Source organism: Oncorhynchus masou, chromosome 21 (assembly GCF_036934945.1).
Source record: "Oncorhynchus masou masou isolate Uvic2021 chromosome 21, UVic_Omas_1.1, whole genome shotgun sequence".
NCBI classification, from domain to species: Eukaryota; Metazoa; Chordata; class Actinopteri; order Salmoniformes; family Salmonidae; genus Oncorhynchus; species Oncorhynchus masou.
In genome coordinates, this window is record NC_088232.1 from 33,624,845 (window position 1) to 33,650,355 (window position 25,511).

The 25,511-nt window shown below is 43.2% G+C and overlaps 1 protein-coding gene across 1 annotated transcript; it reads right to left on the reverse strand.

The window, feature by feature from the left end:
• Positions 1–48: 48 nt before the first annotated feature.
• Positions 49–21,028, reverse strand: LOC135507384 (solute carrier family 35 member F4-like). Its single transcript, XM_064926934.1, has 7 exons — positions 20,774–21,028; positions 2,803–3,103; positions 2,034–2,253; positions 1,776–1,901; positions 1,473–1,665; positions 1,306–1,395; positions 49–290 (listed from the first exon to the last, which is right to left on the reverse strand). The coding sequence occupies exons 1-7, from the start codon at positions 20,997–20,999 to the stop codon at positions 49–51; spliced, it is 1,398 nt and encodes a 465-aa protein (XP_064783006.1). The 5' UTR covers positions 21,000–21,028.
• Between the last annotated feature and the right edge of the window lie 4,483 nt (positions 21,029–25,511).

Here is a 25,511-nt window from a genome sequence, read left to right on the forward strand (position 1 = left end):
GTGAGAATGGGGGTTGGTGATGGGACGGGGCAGTGGAGGATCATGGGATCATGCCATAGGGATTGTGACTGTGCCATTGGCTCGGCTGCGGCTGCGCGTGTGGATGCTGGCCTCGGTCAGCTCCTCGCCATGCTCTTCAGACTTCTTGTCTGCGAAGGCGGCGAGGAAGCGCAGAGTGACGGAGTCCCACTCCTCAGGAAGCAGCAGCAGCAGGAAGCCCAGGCAGATGATGCAGGTGGCAGCCAGACGCACCACACTGAAGATAACCTCATGTTTCAACACATCTACCGCTACAGAGGGGGGGGGGGGGGGAAGGAGGTAGGGGGTACAGAGAGAGAGATGTTTTGATTAATTAAGTAGAAGTAAGAAGAGAGAGCGAGAGGAAGATGTTCTGATTAATTACATAAAGTAACAGAAACCATAGGACACAGGTGCAGGGGGAGATAAAAGTAGCTAACAATGCGGCTTACAATCAGCACAAGATTGCAAATGTTTCCTCTCTGCTCTATTGGCCTACAGTCTTAGAAAAAAATGTGCTATCTAGAACCAAACAGGGTTCTTCAGCTGTCCCTGTAGGATCAGTTGTTGATAGAACTCTTTTGGGTTCCATGTAGAACCCTTTCTACAGAGGGTTCTAAATGGAACCCAAAAGAGTTCTACCTGAAACCAAAAAGGGTTCTACCTGGAACAAAAAAGGGTTATCCTATGGGTACAGCCACAGAAACCTTTTTTTCTAAGAGTGTAGACCCCTGCCCCGCATAGCTGTCGTAACCCACTGACCTTCATACAGGCCTCTGTGGTTGAGGAAAATAACTAGTCTGCAGGCATTTATTGTTGCCTTAGAAACCTAATCCACCTTAGTGAGGGATAGTTGCTGCGTCTGTGTGAAGGCACATTGATGATTGGGTTTCCGAGGTGAGAGAGTCAGACTTGCTGTGTAATCTGTTTGCTGTGGGGGCCTAAAGTGCTGACCTCTGGATACAATACCTCTGCATGCACTAGAATAAATAGGCCTAAACACAGATTTCAGAGATGATACAGACATTGAACATTTGCACATTATAAAGATGAAGAAAAGAGCCAGTCTGTTTAATAACAAAAGTCAATGTCAGTTTAAACTTTACTTCACCCACACACGGATGCACGTACACACGCACAGACACACACACACACACACACACACACACACACACACACATACACACACACACACACACACACACACACACACACACACACACACACACACACACACACACACACACACACACACACACACACACACAAACACACACACACACATACCTGCATTGCCGGGCACACTGAGCAGTGTCCCTATAGAGATGAGGATGGGGTAGGTAAGCACCACACCAACATTAACCAGGATATTGAACACTGGAAGACAAATGAGAATGTTAACCAAAATATCTTTCCTGTACGCGTGTGTGTGTCCCATAGTTGTGTCCACTCACCCAGCCAGAGCCCAGCCAGGCCACACAGGTATCCCCAGGGCAGTGAGGACAGAGAGCCCCAGTGCTCCACTTTGGTGAAGTAGAGGATGAGGGGGATGAAGGAGATGAAGATGAGATTGAAGACACCCATGGTGGAGAGGAAGTGAGCCACCTCACCCAGGCTGGCACTGCCCAGGAACATCTTAAACAGCACCTGCAGCAGAGGAAACAATGTCCAGGTATGTTATACTGATGGCACTTTTTGTAAAACTAATTGAGAATACTACGTATTTCAGTAAACAGACACATGCTTATTAAACAAACCTTGTAGAGAGCCGATGTGGAGGCAGAGCCCACAGCCAAGGCCACTCCTATGATGGAGTCCCCATGGAAACCATCTGCGTATGCCATCATGACAATGCCTGTGATGGCCATTATGGCTGCCACAATCTGCAGGTAGGGATGAGGGAAGTAAACCAATCAACCTTAATACTTGTGCCTACTGTCCCACTCCCCGGTATGATTTGTTAGATAGCTGTGTGACCAAGCCCAAGGAAGTAATAGTAGTGGTAGAGTACTGACCCGTACACCCATGAAGCGGTCCTTCAGGACGATCCATGACAGCAGGAAGACGAAGGCCTTGTGGCAGCAGTAGAGGGCTGAGACGTCAGTGGCGGTCAGCTTCCTCAGGGCCAGCAGGTACAGGTAGTTAGTCAGGGTCCACAGGATGGAGAAGGGGGCTGTCCTCTTCAGGAACAGCTTGAGTGTCATCCCATCTTCCCCGAAAAGCCTGCTGCATTCTCTGACGAATAGAATTACAGAAAGGAAATGAGGGATAAAGGAATGGGAGAGGCTATTTACTTCTCAAAATTGTTGTTTTTGGTAAGAGCACTTATCAAAAGGGATTAGTTCTAGGTCTATTCCCATGAGGAAATGTAAGAGTGGGAATCCAAAAACTTTGGATGGAAGTCAAAACTGTTCGGGTAAATTTGATAATTTTTGTTTGTTTTTCCGGCTGAGGCAACGCTTCATTGAAATATGCAGACATCACCATTACTACAATGGCCATTTCTCCTGGTTGCGGTCAATATTCCCATTCACACGCCTGAGTGCCAATGGTAATTAGAGGAGGGATGTGTCATATAAACAGCGTCTCACTGAGCACCGGAGGAGATTAAAGCCACTGAATACTGGACAAACAGCATCGTACAAATCTGATAACTACTGTAGCTCCGGTAAACACTTCCGGGTGTCACCACTGATTCAATACACTCCATATAGTCTATGGAGCATATGGCTTCTCAAAGAGAAATACATGTATTATCCCTTCCCCGCTATCATAAGAAATCACCTGAATTTCTGAATAGGCGTTTGCTTGTCCCGGGTGGTGACCACATGGCCTCCGTAGTAGAGAGGGAAGAGGAGGATGTTCCAGTTGGTGCTGAACCAGGAGACGAAGAAGGGGCAGGAGAAGGACTTGAAGGTGAGCTGGACCAGCTGAGTGGTGCCCACCCAGGAGGAGGACACACATAGGACCAATAGGAGGCCCCCCAGCACCTTCAGCACTGTGTTAGCACACGTCTGGTACGATGTCCCCTCTCCACTGGCCTCGCTGCCTGGGGTGTCTGCACGAGACTCAGAACCCTCCTCTCCTGTGGGGGGAAAGCACATGCTGTTGAACTATGTAGGGAATAGGGTTACACCTATGGGCGTAGGTGTGTCTGAAGAGTAAACACTTCAGCACCACGGACAGTGGAACTGGCTTCAGTACAACGGACAGTGGAACTGGCTTCAGCACCAACAACAGTTGAATGGCTTTATGGACAGTTTGTGGTTGTTGATGACAGTACACAACTAGTACATGTGTACCACTTGTGTAGCCATTGGCATGAGAGATTAATGACATGCAAGTGTGTAATTCAGCTGTGGCTGACCCTCTCCATCAACAGACAATCAATTTGAATGTTCAGTTTTCACAATAAAACACTTAGCACTTCAGAATACAGGTGATGTGGGATAGTTTTCACAAATACATTTAAAGTGGATTGTTCCATTGTTCTCAATGGGTTCCATGCTCCATTCTTTGACACTATCCTGGCTGCCTTGCTTAGGTAAGTAAGCAAGAATTGATCATTCATCCTTAGTGAGCAGTAAATCCCCCAGATTGAATAACCTTAGCATAGTGGTTGCTGGTTGCCGATGTCAGAAATAGCATCATGAAGTCATGTGGATACAGTCCTAACATAGTCATGTAGTCATATGCGTACAGAAACCTGATGCCCCAAAACAACTATCCACAATATGTATGTGTCAGCCCAATCACGTGACATCCATCCACCTCTCTAAAGAAACTACAGGATTACAAGAGGTCTGACTATTGAGGAATGAGACTTTTCAAAAACACCTTTACAGCACTGAGCAAGATCTTCCACTAGGACTTTCCCTTGTGGACATAGCAGGACAACTACAGGCAGGCTGCTGACATCTTTACAACCGCAAGAAAACATTGTTAAAAGGTTAGCAGACTGGCCTTTTTGTTTTTGCTTGCGACTGTAAAGAGAATAGATTAGCAAAGCTCTGAGTGTGCATTTATGTGTTCAGTGGCTTCAGTGCAGACTGAGTGGTTTTTGGACTGGTGCAGTGTGCGCAGGGAGACTGGGAGCAAGGAGAACCCTAAAACTAACTGTGAGCACACACATCACACCCACTACAACAGACAACCAGGAATTGAGAACAGAAATGTAAGGAATTATATTGAATGCCTTAATGGATTGTGGGACTGAATGCCTTATGGGTCATTGCTTACTTGCTGTAGTGTGTGTGTGTGTCACTGAGATGATGTGAGGGTGTTTCCGGAGAGAGCTAGGATCCGTTATATAACCCTCCAGAGCATGATCAATTTACACCAGGGCAGGAATAAAATATGACATGTGCTGGGTGTTTGCTGCTCGCTTTCAGCTTGCTGGTTCAGCACTATGGGCTCAGCCCAGCCATTTCCACCATGGCTATAGACATTACATTACAAGAGCAGGAAGCAGCAGCCTCTCTCGCTCTCTGAGGAGGAGCATTATCAGTGCTCAAAGCAATATGAGTACAATCAGTGCCTCAAAGTTATCCAATAAACCCCCTAACGTGCACCACTAGGTATCGACCCCCTGCTCCCAGAGAAAAAACAAACTGTTGGTTCAGAGCAGTCCCCCCCCCCCCAAAAAAAAAATCTCATCAAAACTATAAAAGTGCCACTAAGATTCATACCTTGACTCTTCCCCCTAGGTTCTCTAAAACAGAAAACAGAGTGTAATGGAATATGTATGAGATGGAACTCTTTCAAATCCATTTGATTGAAAGAGAACAAGGGTAACATTAATTGCTGGCTTAAAATGTCATAGATGCTTAAGAGTGTGTGTGCTGGGTTCTGTAAAACTTGAACGCCTTAGAAGTAAGAGAAAAGACTTCAGCAGCACATCCAGAATGATAATATCCTTGATACCCAAGACACATCATGCTCTCTGACCCAAACTTATAATAATGCTGCTATTCAGTACCCACGCTAAGGTGTTGGCAGAAACTTCATGATGACAAACCTAACAGTAACCGCATTGAAAAGCATTCATACACCTACAGTTCCTACATTATATTAGGTGAGCATTGCATCTCTCCGAAAAGTGCTTTTCCATAGGAAGGAAAAGATAATGCTGGCCAAACACACATTATGAAGACAGACCATACATGAGAATCAGTTCCACACATTATGAAGACAGACAGTGCATGAGAATCAGTTCCACACATTATGAAGACAGACAGTGCATGAGAATCAGTTCCACACATTATGAAGACAGACAGTGCATGATAATCAGTTCCACACAATATGAAGACAGACAGTGCATGATAATCAGTTCCACACAATATGAAGACAGACAGTGCATGATAATCAGTTCCACACAATATGAAGACAGACAGTGCATGATAATCAGTTCCACACAATATGAAGACAGACAGTGCATGATAATCAGTTCCACACAATATGAAGACAGACAGTGCATGATAATCAGTTCCACACAATATGAAGACAGACAGTGCATGATAATCAGTTCCACACAATATGAAGACAGACAGTGCATGATAATCAGTTCCACACATTATGAAGACAGACAGTGCATGATAATCAGTTCCAAACATTATGAAGACAGACAGTGCATGAGAATCAGTTCCACACATTATGAAGACAGACAATAAGTTCCACACATTATGAAGACAGACAGTGCATGAGAATCAGTTCCACATATTATGAAGACAGACAGTACATGAGAATCAGTTCCACACATTATGAAGACAGACAGTGCATGAGAATCAGTTCCACACATTATGAAGACAGACAGTACATGAGAATCAGTTCCACACATTATGAAGACAGACAGTGCATGAGAATCAGTTCCACATATTATGAAGACAGACAGTGCATGAGAATCAGTTCCACACATTATGAAGACAGACAGTACATGAGAATCAGTTCCACACATTATGAAGACAGACAGTGCATGATAATCAGTTCCACACAATATGAAGACAGACAGTGCATGAGAATCAGTTCCACACATTATGAAGACAGACAGTGCATGAGAATCAGTTCCACACATTATGAAGACAGACAGTGCATGAGAATCAGTTCCACACATTATGAAGACAGACAGTGCATGATAATCAGTTCCAAACATTATGAAGACAGACAGTACATGAGAATCAGTTCCACACAATATGAAGACAGACAATAAGTTCCACACATTATGAAGACAGACAGTGCATGATAATCAGTTCCACACATTATGAAGACAGACAGTGCATGAGAATCAGTTCCACACATTATGAAGACAGACAGTGCATGATAATCAGTTCCACACATTATGAAGACAGACAGTGCATGATAATCAGTTCCACACATTATGAAGACAGACAGTGCATGATAATCAGTTCCACACAATATGAAGACAGACAGTGCATGATAATCAGTTCCACACAATATGAAGACAGACAGTGCATGATAATCAGTTCCACACAATATGAAGACAGACAGTGCATGATAATCAGTTCCACACATTATGAAGACAGACAGTGCATGATAATCAGTTCCACACAATATGAAGACAGACAGTGCATGATAATCAGTTCCACACATTATGAAGACAGACAGTGCATGATAATCAGTTCCACACAATATGAAGACAGACAGTGCATGATAATCAGTTCCACACATTATGAAGACAGACAGTGCATGAGAATCAGTTCCACACATTATGAAGACAGACAGTGCATGAGAATCAGTTCCAGTCTATGTTGTTTGACTTATTTATTCAAAAGGATTTTGATAGGGAAACTATATCTCTGTCACACTGAGGTTACTGTGACAACTTTCACTGGCATTTGGAACTCTGGCAATTTGGCTTGGGATCTAGGCGTACAGTGCAGAGTTTTATATTGGATGCAAATGTCATCTCCAATACATCCATGAAATGCAAAACTTAAAAAAAAACATTTAAAAAAATCAATTAGTATGCCTTAAAACTAAAGATTGATGACGTGTTTTATCGCACTTTGTCCCAGATGGGGACAGACAGATAGTCTCCCTTTCTCCACTTAAGTCTATCAAGAATTGTATGGTTTAAAAGCAGAAGTAACATCATAGGATGTAGATATTGTACGTTAAGCTGCATTGTCTTGTCCTTTTCCCATTGTCCATTCAAAGACCATGCCCATACTGAGAGGACATAATTCACTGTACAGTACTGTAGTGGGTGCTGGGTGCAGAGAGTGACAAATTGTAGGCTTGTTAGCATCCTGTTTCCCCAGGCAAAAGCACCACGCTCTGATCCATTGCCAGGATGTGGATATTAAAACAAAACTATCATTCCACATTCCACCTCATTAATACTGAATTATTCGCTACATTTGAGCTCCTGTAACATACTGCAATATTTCCTGCTGATGGTGCTATAAAATGTTAGACTACAATACAGTATGGCACAGCAAATAATAGCATAACAAAAACTAAGGTATCTCACACACTGTTGTTCGGACATCTGAGAGCATCATATGGCTGAGGTCTTGCAAAGGACAGGAATATCTCTAAGCACTGCTGCTTAGTAGGCCTTTACCTAGTTGCTACCTATATACAGCTAGTTACCTGTACTGTATTAAGCCCCAAGCTATGATTTGAGTTGACTCATAAGAAAAAGGTGTGAAATACAAACTCCCATTAAGAGAAGATATACAGGATATGCTGACAACGTGACGCAGTGCCCCTGCGTGGACCTCACATTCCAATCCATGACAGAGGAAGGGTGGTGGAGGAGACAGTGATGGATAAACCAGTGCTGAATATAATACATGACTAGTAGTTCACATTAATGTTCCTACATGGCCTGCAGGGGTATACAGAGGTCAGACAATGCGTCTAGTCCATACCAGGTGAGAATAAAATACATGGTTTAATTGAGGATTAATATTAAGTGTATATTTTGTTCATCTCTGCAAAATAGATAGAAAGACAATGGATATGGACCTTAAAGCCTTAGAGATGGGACAGTGTATGGCTGTGGAGAGAACTGTACCATTTAAAGGACTTGGTACCCATGTCTCTCTCAAAACTAATCACATGCAAGACAAGTAAGTAAGACGGAAAGATGTGAAAACAGCCAAACCATCAGCCTGTTTGGGCATGGAAACATCAGCAGTAAATCACAAAGTACAACTTGAACACAACTAAACATATGCTGTGATCTAAGATTCCCTGTTGATAAATTCTGTATCCCCTCTCAAAGAACGGTGAAGAGCAAAGGCATGAATGTTTCTCATAGTCATGTAATACAGTCATTCAAGTGAAAGTATTTAAATAATCATAACAGTTGATTTGTAATTTAAGCATTAATCTGATTGTGTATGATCTTGAATAATCACAAGATAATGAAGAACATTTTAGTCTACTTGATAACTATATTTTCAAGCCCTTGTGACATTTCATAGACTTAATGAGGAGCCCAGTATACACTATTCTGTAGAGGGCACATAATGTGCTCTTTCCATAATCATAGAAAGCCCAGAGCATAAAATTATACTAAGACTGGACACATCCAAATTTGTTTTAGCTACCTTAACTATCTGCCCCCCCCTTCTCTTTCTTTCTCAACCTCATATTCTGCCCTTTGGGGTTGATTTTAATGAACAATGTAATGACCACATTACACCAAGGCCTATACACAGACATTAATATGGGAAAACAGCAAACCTGCCATAGCTGTTTAGCCATAGGCATTAACAGTGCACAAAGATATGGTAATCTCTCCACTCATATCCCTGCTCTTATAGAAGAGTTTCCAATGCTGCCCATCTTAGACACACAGATACGCACACATACGCAAAACACACAAACGTACACACACGTCCCAGACATGGCGCCTAGGGCCAGACTCCATCCCTACTCCCCCGTCCCCTACCCCCAGTCTGGAGTCTTTACCTTCCGAGATGGGGCAGGTGAGGACCTGGGAGCTGTAGGAGCTGAGAGGAGCCACTCTGGCCGAGTGCTTCTTCATCCTCCACTAGAGGCAGAGCCAACAGTCCCTCCCTGGGATGTGTGTGTGTTGTCTGTCTGCCTGCCTGGACTGCTGCTACACTCAGCAGCTCCTCCTGCAATCCCTCTGCATTCCCAGGCTCCTGGCTCCTCCACAGGCAGCTTGCTATAGCTCTCTATCAGTCTCTTCTATCTAAATGTCTATTGATGTTTATATCTCCTTCTTTATTTATTTCTCCCTCGTTCACAATCAGTTGAGCTAACTCCCTCACTGTCTCTTACTCAGATGCTGTCTCTCTTTCTCTCTGGATAGTGCTGGAGCTCAGTAGAAGTGCTGTGGAGTGGAGACTACTGTTGCATGGTCATGCACTGTCTCCAAGGGAGACTGAGATTCAAGTGTGTGGCACCGCGCAATCACTCCCTTCATCGCTTTCCTTTCGTTCTCCCTCCTCCTCCCTTGCATTCCCCTCCTCTTCGTTTGATCCGCAAATCAGCTGCTTTGTTTGGAAGGTAACCAAGCAGCCCCAGCTAATTATGCTGTGTTAGCTGCTGTTCTCTCTCTCTCTCTCTCTCTCTCTCTCTCTCTCTCTCTCTCCTCTGCTGGCACTTATCCCCTACTTCACTACTCATTCAGTCTTATAATATTTATAGTGGCCCTGTCCTGTTGTCTGTGCCATTGCAACACAAATTAATTGAACTGAGACAGGGAAGAGACTTACCTAAGTCCCACACCACACCTAACTCCCCATTACACCTCACGACACGGAGTCCTAATGCAGTAGGAGCTCACAGAATAAGAAAGAGAATCAAGCCTGGCTGCACATGCTCTCTCCAACACCCACACATCCAGCCCACTTCATGGTGCTCTGTCATGCCAGCAGAAAGGGGGCTGGAGAGAGCATGGACCAGACACATCAAATGTAGAGTTGACGTCGGAAGTTTACATACACCTTAGCCAAATACATTTAAACTCCGTTTTTCACAATTCCTGACATTTAATCCTAGTAAAAATTCCCTGTCTTATAGGTCAGTTAGAATCATCACTATATTTTAAGAATGTGAAATGTCAGAATAATAGTAGAGAGAATGATTTATTTCAACTTTTATTTCTTTCATCACATTCCCAGTGGGTCAGAAGTTTACATACACTCAATTAGTATTTAGTAGCATTGCCTTTAAATTGTTTAACTTGGGCCAAATGTTTTGGGTAGCCTTCCACAAGCGTCCCACAATAAGTTGGGTGAATTTTGGCCCATTCCTCCTGACAGAGCTGGTGTAACTGAGTCAGGTATGTAGGCCTCCTTGCTCGCACACGCTTTTTCAGTTCTGCCCACATATTTTCAAAAGGATGGAGGTCAGGGCTTTGTGATGACCACTCCAATACCTTGACTTTGTTGTCCTTAAGCCATTTTGCCACAACTTTGGAAGTATGCTTGGGGTCATTGTCCATTTGGAAGACCCATTTACCTTCCTGACTGATGTCTTGAGATGCTGCATCAATATATCCACATAATTTTCCTTCTTCATGAAGCCATCTATTTTGTGAAGTGCACCAACCCCTCCTGCAGCAAAGCACCCCCACAACACGAAGCTGCCACCCCCGCGCTTCACGGTTGGGATGGTGTTCTTCGGCTTGCAAGCCTCTCCCTTTTTCCTCCAAACATAACGATGGTCATTATGGCCAAACAGTTATATTTTTGTTTCATCAGACCAGTGGACATTTCTACAAAAGGTACGATCTTTGTCCCCATGTGCAGTTGCCAACCGTAGTCTGGCTTTTTATGGCGGTTTTGGAGCAGTGCCAATCCCTCGCTGAGCGGCCTTTCAGGTTATGGCGATATAGGACTCGTTTTACTGTGGATATAGATACTTTTGAACCTGTTTTCTCCATCATTTTCACAAGGTCCTTTGCGGTCATTCTTGGATTGATTTGCACTTTTCGCACCAAAATACATTAAACTCTAGGAGCCTGAACACGTCTCCTTCCTGAGCAGTATGATGGCTGCGTGGTCCCATAGTGTTTATACTTGCGTACTATTGTTTGTAGAGATGAGCGTGCTACCTTCAGGCGATTGGAAATTGATCCCAAGGATGAACAAGACTTGTGGAGGCCTAGAATTGTTTTTCTGAGGTCTTGGCTGATTTCTTTTGATTTTCCCATGATGTCAGCAAAGAGGCCCCAGCAGAGGGGTGAGCTCAGTGCATAACCAGCTAGCACATTGTGTCCCTTGGGAACGTAAGTTTTAGGTTTTTATTATGCATGCATAGATGTTCATTTTGTCTATTCAAACAGACCCCATTTCAAAAGAAACAAGCACTCATTAAGATCAGGTGTGGCCAATTAGTGGGTGCTGCCAACACACCTGAACACACTTAACAAGATAGAGGATAGAGAGAGTTTTCCCGAAAACGGAATGCACATGTTTTCTGAGCATGTACATCACATTTAACGTGACTTTAAATAGAACCATGAGGAGACCTGTAGGAAACTTTATCCTTGAAGTACTGAAATTCCCACAGAAGAAAGCTGTTTCTTAACATTCTCTGAACTATTTGAGAACATTCCCAATGTCAAACCATGTTCCTAGAACATTACTAAAATTGAAAGCAAATGTAACCATGTTTGAACTGTTAGGCGTAATACAAAGAAAATAATGTTTTTTTGTCAAGTTCCTTAAATGTGTTGAAAATGCTTGACTCCAAAGCCAAGCAACTATGAAGCACCATTCTCAGAAAGTTGTGGGAAGGTTGTATGTAAAATAACCATAGGACAACCACACTCTCACCAAGCTCTAAGAAACATAAGGTTCTCAGAACATTATGTGCTAGCTGGCCCATGGGAGTGTGGTCAAGAGTTCTCATCTCACAGTGCCCTCGCTCCCGGTCATCCTGCCTCTGTCTGCGGTTTTTACAATCAAAGGTTCTAATGGTCCTCGGCATCCTGCCTATACATCAATAGCATAGAACAGCATCAATGCGGTGAGACACAGAGCAGAGGTTCAGCTCCCTGTAATATAATCTTAGTATATCCCCCACCCTGCTTACTCTCACACCAGAAAAATGTATCTCAGGCAAGCCGGCTAGGGAACATAGCCGTGGGAAGTAGGGGTGCTGAGGGAGATGCAGCATACATACATACACATACATACATATTTTTTTTCTCTCACAAAAGAAGCGCACTGGGCCTTTATTACTCCTATATGAGTGGACCTAAATACAACAAATTCTATCAGCACCCCCCGCAAGGGAGTGACAGCAGTATTTCACCAGAGATATGAACAACAGTACAGTGAACCTGGGCTGCAGCACCGTCCTATTGGGTAGCCCTGATTATAATTAACAGGAAACCAGCTGTCACTGCCTTTTTGCAATCATGTGTACTCCAACCTCTCTCTGTCACTATATCGATGTCACTCAGACCCCCCCTTCCCACTCTCCTGTCTCTCCTCTCCCATTCTCAGTCAGAATCCTGGCAAAGCTACAGAGCATGGCAGATCACAGTGCTTCACTGTTCCTCAAATTCTGAAAGTGAGTGGGGCAGGGCAAGGCAGTGGAGACTGTCTGGAGAGCTGGCTCTGGCTGCACCTTGTGCTTGTATGGTTCCCTTCCCTGAGGCAGGGGCTAGGAGGGGGGGAGGGGGCACTAAACTTAAAAATAGCCCTGCCTAACCACAGTGGAGACAGCAGCTAGACAGGGAGGGAGAAGAAAGGCAGCTAGTCAGCACATTTGGCCCAAGGATGCTAATCACTGAGAGCTTAGGGGATTGAAATAGGGCACGGATATTGACATAGAGCACGGATATTGACAGAGCATGGATAATGACATAGGGCACCGATATTGACATAGGGCACAGATAATGACACAGAGCACGGATATTGACAGAGCATGGATATTGACATAGGGCACAGATAATGACACAGAGCATGGATATTGACATAGGGCACAGATAATGACACAGAGCATGGATAATGACATAGGGCACCGATATTGACATAGGGCACAGATAATGACACAGAGCATGGATATTGACATAGGGCACAGATAATGACACAGAGCATGGATAATGACATAGGGCACCGATATTGACATAGGGCACAGATAATGACACAGAGCATGGATATTGACATAGGGCACAGATAATGACACAGAGCATGGATATTGACATAGGGCACAGATAATGACACAGAGCATGGATATTGTATGGAGACCAAACTCAGGTACATCTAGATCATGAAAGGCTGAAAAGGTTATTATCCCCCTGTCCCTCATTCCTAGTGCTGGGATGGGATGCCCATAAGGACTGGGACAAACCCTCTCACTCTATGTCCCAATGACACACTTCACTGCCGACCTTCACCAACCTTCACTGCAGACCACACTTCACTGGCGACACTCCACCTCACTGCCGACCAACCATATCCCCCTAGCCTCTCATCACAACCCCAGAGACTCCTGACCAGAGTTTACCATAGACAACACAATGCTTGTGTCGCATCTTGGACCAGCGCACAGATTCTAAAATAAACCATGCACTCGTCCATAGCAACGGTGATGCTCCGGTGTGCTCTGGCCTGAAACACTGACGCAGTCGCCTCATTCAGGCCCTTTGTCATTCAGATTAGCCCGTGTTCCTCTGCCACCGTACAGCCCTTTGCCTTTATGCATCTCTCTGTTAATCAGTATGTCTCAGAGATGAGCAGGAACAGGAAAAAAAGGACAGAGAGGTGAGAGAGGACAGACAGGAGAGAGAGGACAGAGAGCCACTGAAATAATGTATTAGAGTAGGCGGTAGTGAAATAGTATTCTGACTAACCCATATGATTATTACAAATGATACATTTTGCATCTATATTTTTCTTAAGCATATTGAATTATTCCAGGGCTATACAAAATGGTGTGAAGTTGTGAAGTTAAGATTGATGATTAAAACCATTGCCCATGGTTATAATCAAAGATGACTCTAGTTTTAAGAGGGAGACATCTAGTGGGCATTAGGGAGATTGGCAGAGTAGGAGCATCAGTTGAGAACTTTACCAACATTTTTGTGTATGATGTTAGCGTCTACTGTGTATAAATATAACTCTTGTCATCTAAAGCAACATATGCCATACATATACCCATGTTATGTGCATTCAGTGGTTACTCTAGGGTCACTGAGGCTGTGCAAGTCACTCTGCATGAGAACCATTGACATAGAACAATTTACCTCATTTCTACCAGCATGTTAAATGTGCAACCAGAGGGGGAAAAGGAAACTCTAGACCATCTTTACTCCACACACAGAGACACATACAAAGCTCTCCCTCGCCCTCCATTTGGCAAATCTGATCATAATTCTATCCTCCTGATTACTGCTTACAAGCAAAAATTAAAGCAGGAAGCACCAGTGACTCGGTCTATAAAAAAGTGGTCAGATGAAGCAGATGCTAAGCATTGAGGAGTACACCACATCAGTCACTGGCTTCATTAATAAGTGCATCAATGACATAGTCCCCACAGTGACAGTATGTACAGACCCCAACCAGAAGCCATCGATTACAGGCAACATCCACACTTAGCTAAAGGGTAGAGCTGCCACCTTCCCGGAAGCTTATAAGAAATCCCGCTATGCCCTCTGATAAACCATCAAACAGGCAAAGCGTCAATACAGGACTAAGATTGAATCGTACTATACCGGCTCCGACGCTCGTCTTATGTGGCAGGGCTTGCAAACTATGACAGAGTACAAAGGGAAGCACAGCTGTGAGTGGCCCAGTGACATGAGCCTACCAGACAAGGTAAATTACTAGTATTCTCGCTTCGAGGCAAGTAACATTGAAATATACGCACGAGAGCATCAATTGTTCCGGACGACTGTGTGATCACGCTCTCCGCAGCCGATGTGAGTAAGACCTTTAAACAGGTCAGCATTCACAGGGCCAGATGGATTACCAAGACGTGTACTGCGAGCATGCGCTGACCAACTGGCAAGTGTATTCACTGACATTTTCAACCTCTCCCTGTCTGAGTCTGTAACACCAACATGTTTCAAGCAGACCACCATAGTCCCTGTACCCAAGAACACTAAGGTAACCTGCCTAAATGACTACCGACCCGTCGCACTCACGTCTGTAGCCATGATGTTCTTTGAAAGGCTGGTCATGGCTCACAACAACACCATTATCCCAGAAACTCTAGACCCATTCCAATTTGCATACCGCCCCAACCAATCCACAGATGATGCAATCTCTATTGCACTCCACACTGCCCTTTCTCACCTGGACAAAAGGAACACCTATGTGAGAATGCTATTCATTGACTACAGCTCAGCGTTCAACACCATAGTGCCCTCAAAGCTCATCACTAAGCTAAGGACCCTGGGACTAAACACCTCCCTCTGCAACTGGATCCTAGACTTCCTGACTGACCCCCCCCCCCCCCACGAGGTGGTAAGGGGCACCTCAACACAGGGGCACCTCAGGGGTGTGTGCTCAGTCACCTCCTGTACTCCCTGTTCACTCATGACTGCATGGCCAGGCATCATTAAGTTTGCTAATGACACAACAGTGGTAGGCCTGATCACCGACAACGATGAGACAGCCTATAGGGAGGGGGTCAGAGACCTGGCTGTGTGGTGCCAGGACAACAACTTCTACCTCAACGTGATCAAGAGAAAGGAGATTAGTGTGGACGACAGGAAAAGGAGTACCGAGCACTCCCCCATTCTCATCGATGGGGCTGCTGTGGAGCAGGTTGAGGGCTTCAAGTTCCTTGGTGTCTACATCACTAACAAACTAACATGGTCCAAGCACACTTTTATTTATTTATTTTGCTCCTTTACACCCCATTATTTCTATTTCTACTTTGCACATTCTTCCACTGCAAATCTACCATTCCAGTGTTTTACTTGCTATATTGTATTTACTTTGCCACCATGGCCTTTTTTTTGCCTTTACCTCCCTTATCTCACCTCATTTGCTCACATCGTATATAGACTTGTTTATACTGTATTATTGACTGTATGTTTGTTTTACTCCATGTGTAACTCTGTGTCGTTGTATGTGTCAAACTGCTTTGCTTTATCTTGGCCAGGTCGCAATTGTAAATAAGAACTTGTTCTCAACTTGCCTACCTGGTTAAATAAAGGTGAAAAAAACACCAAGACAGTCGTGAACAGGGCACAACAAAACCTATTCCCCCTCAGGACACTGAAAATATTTGGCATGGGTCCTCAGTTCCCCCAAAAGTTCTACAGCTGTACCATCGAGAACATTCTGACTGGTTGCATCACTGCCTGGTACGGCAACTGCTGGGGTCAAGCTTCCTGCCATCCAGGACCTCTATACCAGGTGGTGTCAGAGGAAGGCCCAAAAAATTGCAGCCAACTCAGTCTGACTGTTGTCTCTGCTACCGCATGGCAAGCGGTATTGGAGAGAAAAGTCTAGGTCCAAAGGCTTCTAAACAGCTTCTACTCCCAAGTCATAAGACTCCAGAACATCTAATCAAATGGCTACCGAGACTATTTGCAATGCCGGCGCATGTTGTATTCGGCGCATGTTACAAATAAAATGTGACATAATGGATTTCAGCATATGGGTGATTTAAGGAGCTATCCATGTTGTCTTATACATGCTGGTAGTAATTAGGCTTAGTAGACCTCCAGTCACGGCTCCCCTTTTACCTGTTATCATTCCTTTGGAGGACAGAAGAAGACTTCATACTGAGGTTTAGATAGCCTAATAGACCACAAGAGGGCACTAGGAGACCAATGATGTATATAAACCCTGGATCGCTATGTATTGGCCAATGAGTGGCTTTGACGCCACAGGTCAGCCTATAGTTTCACTCCTCAGAAGAAGCAGTCCTCCATAGGAATTAATATAAGGCTACAGTATTTCAATTAAATGGGACAAAATTACATGTATTTAAATATTTTGCCCTCAGAACAGCCTCAATTCGTTGAGAGCATGGACTCTACAAGGTGTTGAAAGCGTTCCACAGGGATTCCAATGCTTCCCACAGTGGTGTCAAGTTTGCTGGATGTCCTTTGGGTGGTGGACCATTCTTGATACACATGGGAAACTGTTGAGAGTTAAAAACCCAGCAGTGTTGCAGTTCTTAACACAAACCGGTGAGCAAGGCACCTACTACCATACCCCGTTCAAAGGCACTTTGTTTTGTCTTCCCCATTCACCCTCTGAAGGGCACACGTACACAATCCATTTCTCAATTGTCTCAAGGCTTAAAAATTATTCTTTAACCTGTCTCCTCCTCTTCATTTACATTGGTTGAAGTGAATTTAACAAGGGACATCAATAAGGGATCATAGCTTTCACCTGGATTCACCTGGTCAGTCTATGTCATGAAAAGAGCAGTGTTTATAATGTTTTGTACACTCAGGTGTATATAAATCTCTTTGTTGGAGGGACTGGCTGTACTGAACAGGTACTATGCTGCTGTTTGGAGTGAGCTAAGGAACAGGCTGGCTAGCGGTGATAAGGGCAACACATGGTAACCACCACCTCTAACAGTCAGCCCATTAGTGGAGTAGAGATCTAGTCTTAACAGATGGTTGCAGGTGCACATTCAAGGTGGTAAATAGCTGTGATTTCTACCATCAGTTGCATATTCTGTGCCATACTGTTGCTAAAGTCTCAACAACACTGAGAATGAGATCAAACTCACTTTCAAGAATATTCAGTGTATGCCGAGTTACCTTTAATTACCTACCCTAAGCACCTAGAGGGTGCGTGTTTGTGTGTTTGCTACACACAGGAGTCCTTAACCTATTTTGAATACATTTTTCCCCCATTACTTTGTACAGGTTTTTACCCATTCTCAAGAGAGCTAAGGGCTAACAGTGCTCTCTATGGTGGTTCAAGAGAAAGCCCACATCCAATTAGACACTAGTTAAAAATAGCACGCCGAAAGAGTGAGGCTTCAGTGGGAAAGTGATTGCAGACATAGGCCTACATGTCTGAGTGAAATCTTAAATGATTCAATTAAAACATGAATGTGATTGTTTGTGTGTCTGGGGAGACTTTTAGAGCCATAGGTATCATAGTGTGCCTTGTCATACTAGTTTCCAAGGAGAGTTCTTAATCTAATGTCAATGTTAATGTGAGCTGCCTGCCTGGCTCGGTGCTGAGTGGCGTTGCCAAGGCCTGTCATTTCACTTCCTCTCGCCTCTGCCAGTCTTCCCAGTGGTGTGCCAGCCCAGCCAGTTCCTCTGGACCACTGAACAGGACATCTCAGCACCTCACAGGCATGATACTATACACCACAAATTATAATAAATTAAACTAATGTTTGTTCAAGGGACACTGATCTGCAACTTGGCTGAGCAGGGCCTATGAGGAGTCCCCAGAATTGAGCCGAGGACTGGTGCTGGGGTAAGAGAAGGGGAGATATATTTTGTACAATTTCAAAGCAACACTTCAACTTGAGTCAGTTTTGCCATTTCAAAGTTATTTTATCACTTAATGTGAGCAAAACATTTACATTTTTTGTCACATCACTACCTAACAAGTTATCACAAACACTGTGTGAACTTTATTCAAGACCCTCTCTGAAAATGTAGTCCATGATCCTCCTTGGAGGCATATTTTAACTCACTGCAGATGGCAAAAAAATAGCAAAACGCCAACAGAAAATGGCAAAAAATAGAATTACCCAATGGCGTTGGCAAGATCAAACTAATGTTCTATATCTGTGCTATTTTTGCTTCAACCCAACAGCAGTCTTCTTTTAAATGATATGCAACATTTCAAGAAACATTTAATTCTAATTTCAAAATCTAAACAAAAACCAACTCACAAATAAGTGTCAGGCAATCCTCAGACATCAACTTCATAGTGCGGAAATATATATAAAACATGGGAAAATCTATTTTTTTGACTGCATTGAGCCTTTAACACTATAAAAGAAAATAATACCAATTCAGACATTCTCTTGCTCTGCTGAAAGTGATTTCCCCTTTTGCCTGGAAACCTGATTCATGATGCACTAGAACATTTCTGTATAATCACTTTGTGACATCTGCTGATGTAAAAATGGCTTCATAGATACATTTGATTGAATTTGGTTGATGCACTAAAGCCTGGTGAAGACTTGTTATTCACCCAGAGTGATAATGTGTGTGACTGACTTCCATTGTTCTTTAGGTCTGAGTAACTTTGCAAGTAATTCATTTAGATGAGCTTTTATATAAACGCTTGGAAATGCTACGAAGCTTGTCCGTGACAAGTCAAATTCAATTCAGTAAGGATATTTCAGTTCAGCTAGGGTATTTCTGAGTATGAATCACAACAGGCTCATGGACACTGAATCAGTGATGGTCTTCCTTACATTTGCCCCACACACTGTATAGTAAAATGAAACGGCACTACAGCCTACAGGATTTCTGACCAGTATAGCATCTTACAGAATACTGGCCTTGATCTCATTAGATTTAGTTTTGTATATTAAATACATAATTTTCACTATAAACCAGTCAAATGCACTGCTATGTTTCTTCTATACAGTACATTTTGATTTGATTTTGATTTGATAGTTATTGCTTAAATAGAGTTCCCCGTGAACAACCCGTGTATAATCAATCTCATTTCATCTCAACCCATGATTTCACCACAGCAATCATACATGTATTGCAAATTAAAAAATAAATCCAATCAATGGTAGCCCAGGCAGATTGCATTGCAGCTTCTTCTAGCACCGAGGTGGCAAGCAGCCCAATGATTATTATATCCAATGTATGCTGCAATGCATGTACAATGCACAGTGGTGGGATTTATTTTTGATCATTGTGTTTCTGTCATTTCACAGACAGTAAAATATAAAGTCCTGCAGAATCAGAGTAATAGAAGCATGGGAGAGTTGCATGTGAGGAGGGTATTTGTCTACTGTAAAATATTGATTATTTTAATAGCTGCAAAACTATTAACATGACCAGCAAAAAACAATTCAATATGCATCTAACATCTAATAGAGTGTATGTTGTCTCCTCCTCATTAGGATAGTTAAATGATCATACAAACACTACAGTTCAAATGATTTACAGTCATGGTAACAGGAACAATGGTTTGCATACATGTCATTTGTATAGATGTCATGTCACATTATGGTATTGCATCTGTCTGTCTGACTGCCTGCTTGTCTATCTGTGCCTGTCTGTCTGTGCCTGTCCGTCTGGATGTCTACTGCTGTTCATTGTTTGTGTCTCAGACCAAAAGTCAATAAGGATGTGAAGAGGAACCTATTACTTCGTCTCCATAGCAGCAGCTGTTTCAGGCACCTTAGAATGTGGTTCCATTATGGCTCATTCCACAAACAAATTGAATTGTAGGCTATACAGCACCAATTCCTCTAGCTCTCAGGTAGAGAATATATTTTTTTTTTAATTAAAAAGCCATCTTCTGACATTACACAATAATCAGTGATTGACAGAATTGGTTGAAAAAAACAGTAGATATCAGTCGAATAAACAATAGAAAATCACATGCCCCAACAATCACTATATTTTGTGAGTGAATATCATGTTTAAGCCTATTCCTGCAACACCGTATAAATGGTTAACATTCATTTCATATGGGAAAGCAAAGCTCCCCCTCTGTAATATGCTGGTCACATACAATATAGGCTACTACCCGTGCCATTGTCTCTACCTGGATGACGAGGAGCAATAGTGTGAAATTGACAAAGGCCTTCAGTTTTACGCTTACGTTTAGTTGACTTCTACTTTATTAGTTGACTTATTTGACTGTTTTCTATTTTCATGACTTACTTCTGTGACTGGAGTAGCCCGGATAATAGCCGTAATAACCAGTGATCCGCAAAATTCTATCCTCAATGTCTTGCACACCGTTGGCGGTCACTTTAGAGGTGGCGTCCGTGTCCCCATAGAGAAGGTGGGTTTCACCCGCTTTGCCTGATAGGTGCGCGTTCAAAGGTTCCAGCCGAAAGCAGGGCTGGTCTCCTCCACCTTCAGCACCCTCGGTACTGATCATCATAAATCCAAACGCGCAGTCAGAAGGGAATGTTTCGTGTGTTCCGCGCTCACCATGCGAAATATAGTATCAAAGGCATCAACTAACAGCTATGGAAGGGCATTCACATTGCACCACACTGTTCGCAAGGCGCGGAGGTTATTGAATTTGGGGTGAGCGTGACAGACATCGTATACCAGGGGGCGTGTCACTATCGCATCTAAATTCAGTTTTAGTAGTCTCGGGCCCAATTACTAATGGACCTAAACCTTAAAGTTGGGGCCTATGCACTTGTGGAGATCTGAGAGGGTATGACAGGTGCAATCAGGGGTGTCATGCACCTATTATTTTAGAGGGGGCACGAAGTACATGAAGGAAACAGCTTTTTCCTGCAATCAAGAGCCATATAATCATAATGCCTAATTCTATGTAAAAAAAGTATATTTTTTTTCTGCATCTAAGCATACCTCTTTACCTGTTCAATTGTCATTATAATTAATGATGCACAATGATTCTTTAAAGGGCAGTGCAGTAAAAAACATGATTTTATTTTATGTATACTTCCACACTATGTTGGTTGGAATAATATTGTGAAAATGATAATGCACTATTACTGTAAGAGCTGTTTGAAAAGACTGCCTGAAATTTCAGCTTGTTTGGCTGGGTAAGGTTTTTGGACCACCTGGTGACATCACCAGGCAGTATAAGTTAATAGACCAATAACTAAGAACGTTTGCCTTTCTCTCTTCCAACAGGAGCTAGTTTTCAGGTTATAAATCCTCCCATTAGGCTCCTTCAATTGGTCCCCTCTCTCATACCACTTTCAGACAGTCCTAGGAAATTTCTTGTTTTTAGAAATTGCATTTTTCTTAGAAGTAATTTGTTTCTTTTTGACCATTTGAATTGAAAACAATTACAGTAAGGTACTTAATTGTTACCCAGAAATTATTTGATATTGAGATGAAAACAGCCGCATTGGACCTTTAAGAACATTTATGCCTTAAAGGCCTGATTCCGACTTAGGACTTTACGCCTTACCTACGCACTTCTCAGTATTTGGTATTCAGACTTACCTTATTCAGTTGCTTAATGCACTCTGCAGGTGTGGCTACCTTTCCCGCTCTGAATATATTTAATCCAACTGCTGAAAACCCTCCCACTTGCTGGCCAACAGATTTCAATTAATTTATTTTTCAGTACATTTATCTCAAGCCATCCCTTTAAAGGTATTATTTGATATTGAGATGGAAATGGCTGCATTTAAGAACCTTTAGGCTTTAGATGTTTAGTACAACTGCCACACTGGTACATACCATAACCCAAGAATTAAAGCATGTTTTGTATTTTCTAAAGCCTAGCAACCTTGCCAGCTAGGATAGTTAGACAAGCGACTTTAACTTGATAGCCTGAAATGGCTTGGTAGCTAGTTATGAGGTTGGGAGACTTGGGAACCTATCTAGCTGGCTAGCTAAAGCCAACTTCATAAAATTGCTAGGTGGCTAGTTTTATAGAGAAACAACAAAACATTTTTATTATATTTATTCATCAAGAAGGAATCAATAGGCTACATAGATTGTTCAAATTCATTTACAAACAAGGCCTGCCCATCATCAGCAGCTAAAATAAAATGCTGTGTGTCACTCGACACTCACAATACTGTTTTCACACACCAGAGTATCTAATGTCCTGCCTAGCATATCTTTGCTCCATGGTACACCTTGGAAGGAACCACTAGTAGGGAGAATAGAGCAGGGGGGTGGGTGGGGGGGGGGGTACGCTTTGCCTGGTCCAGTCATTGTGCCACCTCCGCAAAATACCTCTTTTTATAAATAATTATAATCAAAAGGTGGCTTTAAAAATAAGATATTTAATATACAGTATAAATATATATTTATTTAATTACCCCCCAAAATATGAGGGGGCACGTACCCCCTAATGTATGAAACCTCTGGGTCCAATCGATATGGTAATAGCGCCACCTTGCCCTTTGATAGGCTTTGTGTAAGTTTCACCATATTGGTTATACCAATCAAATCCTTTCAGATCTCCGCATAGGGCCGGACCCAGAACGGGGTCAATACGGACCACAGGTCTTTCTTTTGTTGAATTGGGGGAGCTAGGTCAGACTTCGACCACTGGTATCATATTAACACAAATAATACATGACAAAATGTGTAGAATTGCAGGGAATTAGCTTTAAAACAGAAACATTTCATCTCAGCGAAAAAGAGGGATGTGTAAAGTTTGGGATCGCATGGACTGAGAGCTGGGTGTTTATTACTGCTTCTCAAATAATACTTAAGTACCCCTGGCATAGGGGGTAGTGGTTGATTTGGGATTGGCCCTCAGTATCTCTTTTACAATCGAAAGACAGTAGCCGGAAGTTTATTATACCCTAGTTTGATCAAGGACCTCAGCCAGTACAGGTATATTAAAGCTAGGACCGAGAGACTGAAAAACAGCTTCTATCTCAAGGCCATCAGACTGTTAAATAGCCACCACTAGCCGGCATCCACCCAGTACCCTGCACTAAAATTTAGTCACTTTCACTAGCCGGTTACCACCCGGTTTCTCAACCCTGCACCTAAGAGGCTGCTGCCCTATATATATAGACATCGAACACTTGTCACGTCAACAGTGAAGAAGCGACACCGGGATGCTGGCCTTATATGCAGAGTTGCAAAGAAAAAGCCATATCTCCGACTGGCCAATAAAAAGAAACGATTAAGATGGGCAAAAGAACACAGACACTGGACAGAGGAACTCTGCCTAGGAGACCAGCATCCTGGAGTCGCCTCTTCACTGTTGACATTGAGACTGGTGTTTTGCAGGTACTATTTAATGAAGCTGCCAGTTGAGGACTTGTGAGGCGTCTGTTTCTCAAACTAGACATTCTTATGTACTTGTCCTTTTGCTCAGTTGTGCACCGGGGCTTCCCACTTCTCTTTCTATTCTGGTTATAGCCAATTTACGCTGTTCTGTGAAGGGAAAAGTACACAGCATTTTATCAGATCTTCAGTTTCTTGGCAATTTCTGGCATGGAATAGCCTGAAAAGTTTCAGAAGAAAGAGCTTTGTTTCTGGCCATTTTGAGCCTTTAATCGAACCCACAAATCCAGATACTCAACTAGTCTAAAGAAGGCCAGTTTTATTGATTCTTTAATAAGAACAACAGTTTTCAGCTGTGCTAACATAATTGTAAAAAGGTTTTCGAATGATCAATTAGCCTTTTAAAATGATAAACTTGGATTAGCAAACACAATGTGCCATTGGAACACAGGAGTGATGGTTGCTGATAATGGCCTCTGTCGCCTATGTACAGTTGAAGTCAGAAGTTTACATACACCTTAGCCAAATATATTTAAACTCAGTTTTTCACAATTCTTGACATTTAATCCGAGTAAACATTCCCTGTTTTAGGTATTTTAGGTAGTTATTTTAATATGTGGCGCAGTGGTTAAGGGCGCTGTACTGCAGCGCCAGCTGTGCCATCAGAGTCCCTGGGTTCGTGCCCAGGCTCTGTCGTAACCGACCGCGACCGGGAGGTCCGCGGGGCGACGCACAATTGGCCTAGCATCTTTCGGGTTAGGGAGGGCTTGGCCGGTAGGGATGTCCTTATCTCATCGCGCACCAGCGACTCCTGTGGCGGGCCGGGCGCAGTGCGCGCTAATCAAGGTTGCCAGGTGCACGGTGTTTCCTCAGACACATTGGTGCGGCTGGCTTCCGGGTTGGATGTGCGCTGTGTTAAGAAGCAGTACGGCTGGTTGGGTTGTGTATCGGAGGACGCATGACTTTCAACCTTCGTCTCTCCCGAGTCCGTATGGGAGTTGTAGCGATGAGACAAGATAGTAGCTACTTGGATACCACGAAATTGGGGAGAAAAAGGGGTAAAAAAAATATTTTAAAAATTGTGAAATGTCAAAATAATAGTAGAGAACGATTTATTTCAGCTTTTATTTCTTTCATCACATTCCCAGTGGGGCAGAAGTTTACATACACTCAAATACTATTTGGTTCCATTGCCTTTGCATTGTTTAACTTGGGTCAAACAGTTTGGGGAGCCTTCCACAAGCTTCCCACAATAAGTTGGGTGAATTTTGGCCCATTCCTCCTGACAGAGCTGGTGTAACTGAGTCCGGTTTGAAGGCCTCCTTGCTCGCACATCCTTTTTCAGTTCTGCCCACATATTTTCTATAGGATGGTAGTCAGGGCTTTGTGATGACCACTCCAATACCTTGACTTTGTTATCCTTAAGACATTTTTCCACAACTTTGGAAGTAAGCTTGGGTGTCATTGTCCATTTGGAAGACCCATTTGCGACCAAGCTTTAACTTCCTGACTGATGTCTTGAGATGTTGCTTCAATATATTACATAATTTTCCTTCCTCTATTTTGTGAAGTGCACCAGTCCCTCCTATAGCAAAGCACCCCCACAACATGATGATGCCACCCCCGTGCTTCATGGTTGCCTCCCCCTTTTTCCTCCAAACAAAACAATGGTCATTGTGGCCAAACACTTCTATTTTTGTTTCATCCG